The 13348-nt window shown below is 38.2% G+C and overlaps 3 protein-coding genes across 3 annotated transcripts; all 3 read left to right on the forward strand.

The window, feature by feature from the left end:
- Positions 1–897: 897 nt before the first annotated feature.
- LOC145607531 (uncharacterized) lies at positions 898–2748 on the forward strand. Its single transcript, XM_081663157.1, has one exon. The coding sequence runs from the start codon at positions 898–900 to the stop codon at positions 2746–2748; it is 1851 nt and encodes a 616-aa protein (XP_081519283.1).
- A 23-nt stretch (positions 2749–2771) lies between these two features.
- Positions 2772–3455, forward strand: LOC145607532 (uncharacterized). Its single transcript, XM_081663158.1, has one exon. It carries the CDS (start codon positions 2772–2774, stop codon positions 3453–3455), a length of 684 nt encoding a protein of 227 aa, XP_081519284.1.
- A 5820-nt stretch (positions 3456–9275) lies between these two features.
- LOC145609338 (heavy metal-associated isoprenylated plant protein 39-like) lies at positions 9276–10333 on the forward strand. Its single transcript, XM_081664842.1, has 3 exons — positions 9276–9456; positions 9660–9738; positions 9874–10333. The coding sequence occupies exons 1-3, from the start codon at positions 9451–9453 to the stop codon at positions 10206–10208; spliced, it is 420 nt and encodes a 139-aa protein (XP_081520968.1). The 5' UTR covers positions 9276–9450; the 3' UTR covers positions 10209–10333.
- The last annotated feature ends 3015 nt before the right edge of the window (positions 10334–13348 follow it).

A 13348-nucleotide genomic window follows, 5' to 3' on the forward strand; every position in this document is an offset into this window, starting at 1 on the left:
ATCGCCGCCGTCACCGACTTGCTCACGGTTGTTTACCGACACTATGGCAAAGAATTAGTGAAATTGTTGTTGGGTTTGCTAAATTACTGGTAAGTTGCTCGTTGTTTGTGCCCTAATTATTTTTTTAATTCAATTATCAAATTAATTGATTTGCTTTTTATGAATTAATAGCTTTCTTAGTTTGTTCTTGTTTGTATTTAGCTTTCGTTGCTTTTTGTTTGCTGTAAAATATAGTTTGTTGCTTTTTCTTTGTTGATCCCGTAAGCATCTTCATTAAAAAAAAAATCAAATAAATTCTATGCTAAATTCATGTGTTTGACAATTTGTGCTTAAGTGTGTAGTTTTAGTGTTGATGTTAGGACTAATTGAATATTATTGTAGTATGCTTGCTGTAGACTTGTAGAGTTCAATCTCTTGGTTTCATAAAAAAAAATGAAAAACAGTTGTTAGCTTTCTCTTTCTTAGTATCTTATTTATAGATTAATGATGTTAGAGTATACCATCAACATTAAGCAATTACATGGGACCATATGCATACATGAAATATTAAATTGTTAGTTGTCTCTTTCTTAGTATCTTATCATTTTGCTGGGACCATTGGCTTTGATTGTATCATATATTTTTACTAGGACCCATTAACAGCTTATTTGTTTTAATTATATAGAGGTGTTTGCATGCTTCATATAGTATAAAATATGGAATGCCAATGAATGCATAGTGGAACTTTAGGATTATTATAACTAGTTTAATTATTAGTCTTGTTATTAAGTTTGCTGATGATTAACCACCATTACATGTGTGCAAGGGGTTTCTAAATAAATTTATATTCGTGCTCGTCTTATTAAAATTTTGCAAAACTAATTTCTTAAATTAATCATGGTGTTTTTAGAATGAAACATGGAGGTACCAAACTACCCTCTATATTGCTATTGGGGTGGGGAAATTAATCACAAAGATGGTGATGTAACGTATAGGGGTGGAAATCAAAAATTTGTTTTTGTAAATCATGGGATGACATATTCACACGTTCTCAACAAGCTATATGAAGAATTGAGTATTGATCCTAGATTTGTGGAGTTGAAGGTGGTTATGCGGTATCCTATGAATGGGGCATATGTCGCAATTCCATTGAATGACGACAATGCTCTTAGGGCTATGTGGATTGCTGTGACTCAGACTTCTTCTATCGCAATGCAATTGTACATTGAACAGGTTTTAAAGGAGCCAGTTGTGCAAACTGATACTAGTTCCTTTCCGGAAACGGATTATTTTTGTAGTAAGGAGCAACCAATTTCCCTTACTAATCAAAGTGTGGGGATAGGCTCATTCACAAGAATGCTTGTTGATCCCGAATATGTCAATGAACATCTTTCAGAGATTAGGTCTCCGACCTCATTGCCTAATGTTGAAACCTCAACAAGCACACAACCACAAGCCATTCTCGATTCTCTTGACCCAAACAATGTTGATGTTTTTGGGGATGTTGAGATGAATGATACTGATGAAGATGATGATGAATATGTAATTGAAGCTCGTGATAAGGCAATTAAAGATAGCGCTCCTACTACAGACTTCAATGAAGTGCCGCAAGTTGATCCACATTTGAATAACTCATGGATGACTTGGTTAGGAAATGAGACATATAACACGGGTGGGGAATTTGAGGTTGGACAACAGTTTGATTCATTGCAACAACTGAAAGATGCTGTGAAGTCTTACTCCATAGTTAGAAATCAAACCATTCGAGTTGTGGAGGCAGAGCCAGAGAAATATGTTGTTGAGTGCAAGAGGAAAGAACAATGTAGTTGTTCGTGGAGGCTTAGAGGAGTGAAAGATCCAACACTATCTACTTTTAAAATTGTTCGGTACAACGGCCCTCATGCAAGTAATTGTGTTGGTGACATCGACTCCGTGGATCATAAGCTACTCACTTCTGAGTTTGTTTGCAATGCTCTTTTAGATGTCCTTCGCGTTGACCCTTCATTGAAAATCAAGATAATAGTGCAACTTGTGAAAGAGAAGTTTCAGTTCTCAATAACCTACAAGAGAGCATGGTTAGCGAAACAAAAGGCAATAAAACTCATTTATGGGGATTGGGAGGGTTCATTTCAAGAGTTGCCTAAGTACATGCAAGCGTTGAAGGAATCAAATGCTGGAACTGTTGTTGAGTGGAGGTTGTTACAGAGTACGGTACCTGGAACTTATGTTTTCCAACGAGTTTTTTGGGCATTCAAGCCATGTATTGATGGATTCCGTCATTGTAGGCCCCTTATCACTATTGATGGAACTCATTTATATGGAAAATACAAAGGGACTCTACTTATTGCTATGGGAACCGATGCTAATTTTCAATTATTCCCCCTTGCGTTTGCGGTTGTTGAAGGAGAAAACAATGATAGTTGGTCTTGGTTCATGGCTTGTATTAGAGCTCGGGTAACAGATAGAAAAGGTCTATGTGTGATATCTGATAGACATGCTGGCATTTTAGCAGCAATGGATGAGGTTGGAAGTGGTTGGGAGCAGCCCAATGCCTATCACAAGTATTGCACACGTCACTTGGCTTCTAATGTGAATTCAAAATTTAAAAGTGTCGTCATAAAGAACCTTTTTGGCAAAGCAGCTGATGCAAGGCAGAAGAAGAAGTTTGATCACTACATGAACAAAATTGGTCACTTGAATGTAGAGGCTCGTCGGTACTTGATGGAGATTCCATACTATAAGTGGTCCATCCACATGATGGTGGTTTAAGGTTTGGTGTGAAGACTACAAATATGTCAGAAGTTTTCAATGGAGTCTTAAAAGGGGCTCGTTGTCTCCCGATAACTGCCTTAGTGCAAATGACCTTTTTTCGAGTGAACTCCTATTTTGCAACTAGACGAAGTTGGAGTAAAAGAAGACTTGAAGAGGGCCATGAGTTATCAGAAAAGGCTACAAAGACAATAGAGGCCAACATGGAGAAAGCCATGCACCATGAGGTTGTTGCTTTTGACTATGATGCCATAGGGTTGTATCAAGTTAGGACAGGTCGTGGAAGGAGAAAAGCTGGTAAAGGTGGTAACTCCCACACCGTGAATTTGATGAGAAAGACATGTACTTGTGAGAAGTTGAAAATATACAAGTTACCATGCTCTCATGTCCTAGCAGTTTGTCGGCATCGAAGCCTATCACACTCAGATTTTGTGGATTCTTTTTTTAGGACCGTCGAATACGGACATTCTTACTCGAAGTGTTTCACACCAGTTCCTGATCCTTGCCATTGGTCCACTTACAATGGGCCTAATGTTGTAGCCAACCCAGATCTAAAAAGAGGCTCAGGCCGACGATCTACTAGAATCAGAAATGAAATGGATGAGCGTCCATATCGTGTCAAGAAGGCATGCAGTGTTTGTCGACGACCTGGGCATAACAAGAAGACATGTCCTATAATTAGTGGTGGTGTTGGATCATCTGGGTAACGACCATTAGATATTGCTAAAATGCTTAAATTATGTTCTAAAAAATTGAAATCTTATTTATTATTATTTTTTTCCTTATGCATGCTTGAAATTAATTAAATTTCCTCTTATCATGCAGGTCCCATGGATCCGGTGATTCGACCAGGCCCAATTGATTCATCTGTTCTACGGTTGCAAACTTCCCATAGGAGTCATGATGTTTGGAGTGGTGTGGCTGATAGAGTTTTGTCAGTTAGGGAGCATGTGGTCAGTTTGGGACGTGAGTGGAGGGTAGAGGGTAGAGTACTAGACTATGTGAAGCACATTGGGTTTTACGGTGTGCATAGAATAGCAGGTGGAGGGTTTTTGCTTGACCGTTCTCTTCTCACTGCGTTGGTTGAGAGGTGGAGGCAGGAGACACATACTTTCCATCTTGTGGTGGGAGAGGCCACCATTACTTTACAGGATGTCGCCGTTTTGTTAGGTTTGAGAGTTCATGGCCCACCTGTCATTGGTCCTCCGTTCGAGGGATGGCATGACCTTGTTGAGGAGTTGCTTGGAGTTCGACCTGGCGTTGATGATAAGGGTAAGCCATTTCTAGAGGGATCTTCTTTGAAGTTGACATGGCTCAGACGACACTTCTCACAGATTCCAGAGGGAGCTGATGAGGTTACTGTTCAGCGACATAGTCGTGCTTACATTCTTACTCTCATGGGATCTATTCTCTTCGCTGACAAGAGTGGCGATGCTGTGTCACTCTACTACTTGCCGTTACTTAGAGATTGGGAGACAGCTTCGACCTATAGTTGGGGGAGTGCGACTCTTGGTTTTTTGTACCGTCAGCTCTGTCGAGCATGTCAGAGAGGAGCGTGTCAGATTGGAGGCCCACTTATTCTAGTGCAGTTGTGGTCATGGGAGCATATTTGTATTGGTCGACCCTATGTAAGGAAGCCTCGAGATCAGCCGTAAGAGGACCTTCAGGAGGAGGATGATATTTTAGGGACTCAGCATGAGCGAGGTGTTGACTCCTTGGCTTGCAGGTAGTGTATTGCTTACATTTTTAGTTCTTACATTGTTGTCCCTGATGAGAACTAAGAATTATTATTAACTATTTTTACAGTTGGCTACGTGTACATCTTTCGTGTGCGCATACTGCTTCTGGACTCTCATACTATCGAGATGCGTTTGACCATCAGCAAGAGGACCAGGTATAATCGTTACTTTGTTATGCATTGGCATTTGTTCATTGTAATAGTTATATTAACTTATACAAATAATATACATATTTTGGGAATTAGATGATTTGGCAGCCATATACCGAGGCGGTTATGGAGCGACTTCCAGAGATTTGTCGTTCTGACATTCACATTTGGCGTACACGCGCCCCTCTTATTTGCTTTGACGTCGTTGAGTTCCACCTCCCAGATCGAGTCATGCGTCAGTTCGGGTTAGAGCAGCCGATCCCAGAGGCAGTAGACACGGACGTTGCTCTACACAAGAAGGATCGAAGGGGACAGCGTAACTGGGAGATTCGACATTCAGACCATGTACATGACTGGGGTCGACGAGAGGCATTAGTAGTCCATGGTAACCCGTTCACTGGGACTTCTTCACTACTCATGACAGAGTACATGGCTTGGTACCATCGCATCACGAGGTTGATCATTACTCCACCTTCGCAGCCACGCCCCCCAAGTCATTACCAGCCATCTAGCTCTGACCTAGTACTTGTATGAACTTCATTTCAATTCAATTATAAAGTAGTTATTTCGTTTTTGAATTCATTGTACTAACATTAAAACTAACTTCAATGCAGGCACATGCAGTTGCTGATTTGCACGCGAAGCTATCGGGAGCTACTGAGACCATCTCTGACTTGCCACCAGACAAGGCTCTACCATTTGCCATTCAAATGATACAGAGTCTTACATCATTTTGTGGGCAGACCTTGTCTAGGGTGGGGCATTCACACCTTATTGACCAGCCTCGAGTGTCCACCTCGCTATCTTCTTCTGCTTCTATTGTGCACACTCGGCCGATTAGACCACCATCCCGTCGTGGTGGTCATTCATCACGTGCTTTTCGTCCACCGACTCCCATTCACTCTCCCTTGCATGCTCCTTCCCCCTCTCCCTTACATGGTCCTTCTCCCTCTCCTACAGTTCGACATCCGCCAGTTGTCACTTCTGCTCCACTTTTTCCACCTCCCCCACCCTCTCCTCCTCCTCAAACTCTACTTGTTTCTCCTCAACATACCATCATGACATCTCCTCCACTAGTGCAACACCGGTATCAAAGAGTTCGATGGCGTGGAAATAGTAAGTCTCAGCTTGGAGTTGGAGTTGGCCTACATGATATTCCAGAGGACGAGACACCTACATCACCTTCATCATCACTTCATGGGAAGAAGCAACGTACGAGCTAGGTGTATATTTTGGTACCATTGACATATGCTATTTTGCAAATGATTAGTATTTCAGACTTTGTTTATAATTAATATTTGATAAGTATTTGACTTTGCTCTTAGATTACCTTAATACAATTTTGACTTCCATGGATTAGAATGTTTAAGTAAGTTGTTATTTGTGGTGGTTGTGTAGAAGATATGGTATACGGACTTTGCAGGTTGAAAATAGTAGGTTTTAAGGTTTTACAGGTACACTTGCAGGTTTTTTTTTTTGGTTGATTTACTAATATTTTGTTTTAAAAAAAAATTTACAGCAAAAACCGCTACTTGAAGTTGCGGTGTCTGTTATATAAACCGCTACTTCAAGTAGCGGTGTATAATCTGTAAACCGCTACTTGAAGTAGCGGTGTTGTGATGAAAACCGCCACTTCAAGTAGCGGTTTATGCAATTAAAACCGCTACTTGAAGTAGCGGTTTTTCTCAGAACACCGCTACTTCAAGTAGCGGTTTGTTGCTGGACCGAAAAAAAAAAACCCGGTTTGTTCTCATTAGCTTACGTGGACGGTACGGTGGGAATTAAAAAAAGATTGGCTGTATTTTGGGAATTGTGTGTTTTCCCAACATTATTTAGGGAAAGGGCTCTTAACTTCTTGTTGTGATTTTTGAATGATCAATTGCATAATTACATGTATATCCTTTTTTTGACAAATACATGTATATCCTAAAGGAGCTTGAATTAAAGGTATATGATGCGTATTATTTTAATAAGTTTTGGACAAATAAAAAAGTCGTGCACGTGATGTGTGGAGTTTTAGGTTTGTCAATTTACGTCTTTTTTATAATACTAATATATTTAATTACCTATTACGTAGTAAAACTTATAAAATGTTACAATAATAATTCGAAAGTTGGAGCTAGCTAGCAAGCTACGATCCCATGTGATTATTTTATTTTTCCAAACGTGTAAAATCACAAAAAAAAAAAAAAAAAAAAAAAAAAAAAAAAAAAAAGATGATTAAAGAAGTATGTATGGATTATGTAATATTTGAAACTTTGTAATTATATACTTATATTGTCATATAAGCCATATTGTGTTTGTATTTCCATACTGATATCCAAATTATGTTTTCTAGCTTGGATGCTAGAAGAATGCCCATCAAGGCATCAAGAGATAAATTCTTTTAAATTAAATTTTCTAATTAGGTTTTTGATAAATTAGGTTGTATTACCATGAAAAAACAAGGCTAATAATTAATGATTAATCTTACTCTTACACTCTTCCTCTTCCAAAAAAGGAAAAAAAAAAATAAGTATTGCCAAAGTAGTTCCTTTTTTAGTCTTAACCACTTCCTGCATACATTTAATTTGGAGTCATTGTAAAAATGTGACAATGTAGTCAATGTATAAATATAAAACCCCACCCAAAACGTTTGATCACCTACCAAATAATGCTCCACTCACTTTCCAAATTCACACTTGTTATACAAATTGTGACAATTTACTACTGTTATCCGTTAAATATGCCAATAATCGATTTCCCTATTTCGCAATCATCTTAATTAATATGGGATTTTGCATGATATTATTGATGTCTCTAATTAAGACATTTTATAAGAATTTTGACTATTATGTATAATCATGCACTACCAAATCGATATTTAAGTTTGACATAGTGTGTTGATAGGAATCTAATGATGACAATAATAATTCATTTGATGCATGATGCTTACTAATAAGTAACAACCATACCAAATTGGGAACTATATACTTCCTCCGTTAAATATTAATTGATTGTTAATTTTTTATGCGTGCTTGGTCTTAGCTTCTTAATATATACAAATAACTTATTCAAGTGTATTTGACTAAATAAAGCCATGTTCTTTTGAGCTGTTATGATATACTCTGCTCAGAAGCTCAAAAAATACAGGGCGTCACTTTAGAAAATACGTGTCTATTTGATAAAAGTATCGTGCTAAAAGAATTTTACTCGTAATTCTATATTTTTTCTTAAAGGTAAATTATCTAAAATTATCAAGATGCACGGTTAGTCAGTTCATGAATACTAATTTACTACTTCCTCCGTCCCCGAAAGAATGACCCATTTGGCCTAATTTTAGTCCCAAAAAGAATGACCCATTTATTTTTCCCAACATCTATTAAAGTCACAAAATTACCAATATATCCTCAAATGTGTTTGTCATGTAGTTTTCTCCCAATTTTACCTTGTATTTTTTTTCAGATATTTGTGTCATCTCCTTTCTAAATTAGTGCATTATTACAACATGTTTATTGGGCATAGGATAAAGATAAAAACCCAAAGGTTTTCTAAGTGAAAAACTTACATCTAGGACTTTCTCTGTCTATGTATTAATTGCAAATTATTGCTGACTTGTGTTTCCCATACATTTGTACTTACAAATTAAGTTTCTTAATACCCGTTAAATCAACTCAAATGGATCGTTCTTTCGGACACAGAGGGAGCACAGAGGAGTACTATATATGGAGTATCCTTAATGCATGTCGTCGTAAAGAAAAAAAGGTCAATATTGATGGCTGAGGAAAAGGAACGACGAGAACGTAGGCAAGGGGTAAGAAACTTCATAACAAAAAGTGAGAAGACTTTGACAAATAATTCATTGACGACTAACGTTGACGATGATGAAGTCATCGTTTCTTCCTTGGACAATCTGCATTTATACGCCTCTATCACCTATATTTTGTGGGACATACTTTGATTATTACTTATACTGTAATTAGTATTCGCAATTTTATAAGCAGTTTTTTTTGAACTAGTACAAATAATTTGTTTTAAGCCTGTAACACCTACTTGTATCAGCGTGTGTACAAGGCTGTTCGGACCCCTTCCCTCTTGTATGAGGAGCGTTGTCATCAATTATTACTTCTTCAAGTAATTCATTTTTTGATTGAGTATGCTATAACATGGAACGTGCATAACTGCTTAATCTTAAGCCAAGTAGGTAAGTTAAATCGACCCCTTAACATATCAAATTAAGTGATTACAGACATTGAAAAACTCAAATCACACATAAAAATCAAAACCTAAAGTAAGCCTGATCTTAACTAAAGCAACTTATAGCAAATAAACAAACTCAATAATTTACAAACTAATTCTAAAGTGTGTATTTAAAACAAATATAAAAAAAATAGGTGAATAAAGCTACTTGTATAGTTGTATATGTCTAAGTTCAGAGATCACATTCATGATCTGGTTATCACTATAATCACCAAAATCCAAAATACAACTAAAAACAATTTAAATTGACAATTTGACGAAATTGGAAGCTGCCATTGGGCTCACCTGATTAGTCTGACACGCGGCATTTACACTATAACAGTACAAAGGTGGATTAAAACAAGGCTTACAATAAATAAAAAAGACTTTGCTTTATTAGTCAGTTGACTTGGTAAGTAGTCTTGACTTAATTTCCTCTTTCCCTATTCATATAAATATTGCACATAATTTGTAATTCTTCATACTTCAACACTTTCATTTGTTAACACTTTCTACTCTCTTTTACAATATCATCATTTTAATTTCTTTCTCAAGTGTAAAATTCTCCAATCAAGCAAACCAAAAACATAGCAAAAATGCAGGTTAGATCTCTTACCTTTTAATTTTGATGCTTTGTCTTTTGTCTAAAGACGGCTTTTGTATCTATTAGTGATATTCTTTTTTTTTTTTGGTTCTCGTCAAATAGATTAAATGCGACTTACTTACCTCTTTTCCTATATGTTTACTGTCAATATAACATAATTACTTCGTATTTTTTCTTATATTAATGTTTTTTTTTCTTCAGAAATTGGTGCTACAATTGGACGTACACGATGATTTGAATTGCAAACAAAAGGCTCTGAAATTAGTCTCTTCTATTCATGGTAATTCTATATGTCCCAAAATAACTAAGCTTTCATAATAACGTGGAATTGGATTTTTTAATTTATTTTTTTATTTTAAAAATTCAATTATATTTTCATACAAAAAATCTAAAATTGGGTTATAATTTTTTGTAGGGATTGATTCAATCTCAATGGATATAAAGGCAAGGAAATTGACAATAATAGGAGACATGGATCCCATAACAGTGGTGAAAAAACTAAGGAAAAGATATTCATCTCAAATAATATCAGTTGGGCCTGCAAAAGAGCCTGAAAAGCCCAAAGAAACGCCCAAAAACCTCGAAGAGCCCAAAGCTGGAGTCCCAGTGATTCAATATGTTCATCCAATGCAAGCCCATAACTTCGGGAGTAACACCTATTACATTGATCCATACTATTCTAGATACAATAATGGTTATGCTTATGCAAGAAGTGTGGAAGAAGATCCAAACGGTTGCGTTATTTGTTAATTACGTAACAATGTTTCTTTTTTTTTTTTATCGTTTGTCCCAATTTTACTAGGTTAGATATATTCATTATTTGTACTCGTATCAAATAACTCAGAGCTCTCCAAACTAAAGAATAACATTTTTTTTTTTTGGTGCAAAAGGGGGCAAAGCCCAGAAATACAAACTAAGCAGCAATAAAACGAGGGGTAGTAACCCCCACAATGTCCTCCCTAACAAGCTCCTTTATTTCGATAGGAGGAACATCGAAATAAAGGCACTTATCAGTTTGAACCACCCCTAAATTAGCTAGTCTATCCGCTACTTTATTACCCTCACGAAAACAATGAAAAATACAAAAATTACAACCAAAAGACTTAATGATGTTACGACACGAACGAAGCATATGAATGCCTTCACCCCCGGGGGTTTGATCATATTGGAGTGCCTCTATGCAAGCCTTGTTATCCATTTGAACTTCCAACTTGCTTATTCCCATAGAAACTGCCATTTGTAAACCAATTTCAATTGCCATGAGTTCAGCTCTATACGCACTGCATACCCCAAAGTTTGCTGTGAATCCTCTAATGCATCTGCCTTGGCAATCACGTAGCATTCCCCCACCACCAGCAAGGCCAGGGGAACCTCTAGCAGCGCCATCAGTGTTCAGGACAAGCCATCCTGTAGGTGGTGCTTGCCATCTAATGAGCACCTGATGCTTCCTGGTAGCACGATTAAAAACAGAATTCATGCTTTCTCCCATCAAGATTTTCCAAGTTTCTTCAGCTTTACCCCTAATAAACTCACCTTTATTCAAAGGTATATCAGCCTCTCTGCCAAAGCTTTCACAATTTCGCCACTTCCAAGCCCACCAGATTGTAAGTGCGAACAAGGTAGACCATTTTTCAGAGTAAATGAGGTCTTCAGCTTTGAGGTTCTTAGTCATCCAAGTTTGCAAGTCACCCGTATAAAAAGGATGGGTAGAAAGCAGCCCCTCCTACAGCTCTCCATAACTCCCTAGTAATGGGGCAATCTCGCAGCATGTGAAGCAGTGTTTCATCAGCATTTGTGTTGCATCTGTGACAGCGTGGCTCCTCAGATAAATGACGCTTGACTCTATTGGCATTGCACAACACTCGATCGTGTAAGACTAGCCACAGAAAAACTCTTACCCGTTGCTGCACTTGTGTTGTCCAAGCTAACTCCCATTTTGGATCCTTCGAAACATGATCAGCATCCCTTATAATTTGCATTGCTAGTTTAACAGAAAAGGCACCAGATTTGGACCCCTTCCAGTACCTAGTGTCTTCAATTTCAGAGTTGAAAATAACCTTATGAGCTGCGATTTGTTGCAGAGAGTGAGCTGGTAATAAATTAGCAAATAAATCCCAATTCCAACCTTCCCCTGCAGTCCACATTTCCTCAACTATCTCTCCATCAATTTCATCAGGGATGGGAGCTATGACCAAGTCACGAAGAGGCTTCGAGGTCGCCCAACAATGATCCCAAAATAGAGTCCTTCGACCATTACCAATAGCAACAGCTGAACCTTTTGCAATCCACTTAGCATTATCCGTGATACCTCTCCAAACATTAGACATGTTCAAGGAAGGGGAGAACATATCAATGTCACATCGGCCCTTACAATATTTGAAGCGCAACACCCTTGACCATAGAGAATCTGGCTCTTGAACTACTCTCCATCCCAATTTTGTTAGGAAAGCGGAGTTCGATTGCCTTGCTGATCGAATGCCTAGACCACCCTTCTCTCGTGGTAATTGCAAAGTTTCCCACGATAAAAGATGGATACGACTTTTTTCTTCACTTCCTCCCGAAATAAACCTTCTGGCTTTTTTTATCTATTTTATCACAAATCAAGCGAGGAATCTTGGCCGTTTGCATTGAATAGTTCCCCATGGTTGTAAGGGTTGATTTAGCAAGTGTAATTCTACCCGCAAGCGAGAGATATTTAGTCTTCCACCCCGATAATCGCCTGTCAATTTTTTCACAAAGGTGGGCATACGTTTCCCTAGTAACCCGACTTGTTAAAGTTGGCATTCCAAGGTATAGCCCAAGGTCCTCTGTTGATTCCATCCTCAAGGTACTGTTGATCTAAGATTGCAATTGAACATCTACATTTTTCGAGTAATAAACTCGAGATTTAAGCAAACTTATACGCTGCCCTGATGCTGCACAGAAACGGTCAAGACAATCCATCACTACCTCTGCTTGTTGGACGGAAGCTTCAGCAAAGAGGATCAAATCATCGGCAAACATCAAGTTAGACAACATAGGGCCTCCACGACTAGCATATATAGGCTGCCATCGGTTTGTGATTATGGCTTCCTCAATCACTTGGTTGAGACGTTCCATGCATATCACAAATAAATATGGTGAAAGAGGGTCTCCTTGCCGAATGCCCCGGGAAGGATTAAAGGCCTCCGTCTTCTCACCATTCCATAGCACTCTCAAAGAAGAAGAGGTCACGCACTCCATGATTACCTCTACCATCTTAATAGGCAAGTTCATTTCTTTTAGCGTATCCCGAATGAACGACCATTTAAGCCGATCATACGCTTTTTCAAAATCTATCTTGATCGTCATGTAACCCTTTCCACTTTGCTTACGCTTCATGGTGTGTATGACTTCTTGGACTATGACAATGTTGTCCGTAATTTGACGCCCCGGCACAAAGCTTGATTGAGCACTCGAGATTATTTTTGGCAAGATGGGCTTCAATCGATTAACGATCGCTTTTGTAATTATTTTGTATGTCACATTGCATAGCCCTATTGGAAGAAATTGGGAAGGCAACTCCGGGTTATCAATTTTCGGGAGAAGCACTATGAAAGTGTCATTAACAGAATCTGGGATCCCTTTTCCCTCCAACACTGCAAGAGCCAATTCATACACATTGGGAGCAACAATGTCCCAATTCTTTTGGTAAAATAAAGCTTGAAACCCGTCCGGGCCTGGAGCTTTTAAAGACCCCATATTTTTTACCACATAATCAATCTCACTGCGAGTGTAAGCACGATTCAAGTTGCTCCAATCTTCTGTCGAAATAGCAGTACACACACCAGTTGGAATCTCATAGGTACACGAACCACCTTCATCAGTGAACAAGGAAGCAAAATAGTCCACCACCAACTGCTTCACAGTTT

This window comes from Chenopodium album, chromosome 23 (genome assembly GCF_948465745.1).
Source record: "Chenopodium album chromosome 23, dcCheAlbu1.1, whole genome shotgun sequence".
Taxonomy (NCBI): domain Eukaryota; kingdom Viridiplantae; phylum Streptophyta; class Magnoliopsida; order Caryophyllales; family Amaranthaceae; genus Chenopodium; species Chenopodium album.

Coding starts and splice junctions, on each gene's coding strand:
- LOC145607531 (XM_081663157.1), top strand. CDS start 898: ATGGAGGTACCAAACTACCCTCTATATTGCTATTGGGGTGGGGAAATT.
- LOC145607532 (XM_081663158.1), top strand. CDS start 2,772: ATGTCAGAAGTTTTCAATGGAGTCTTAAAAGGGGCTCGTTGTCTCCCG.
- LOC145609338 (XM_081664842.1), top strand. Junction 9,739..9,873: donor ATTAGTCTCTTCTATTCATG/GTAATTCTATAT, acceptor AATTTTTTGTAG/GGATTGATTCAATCTCAATG.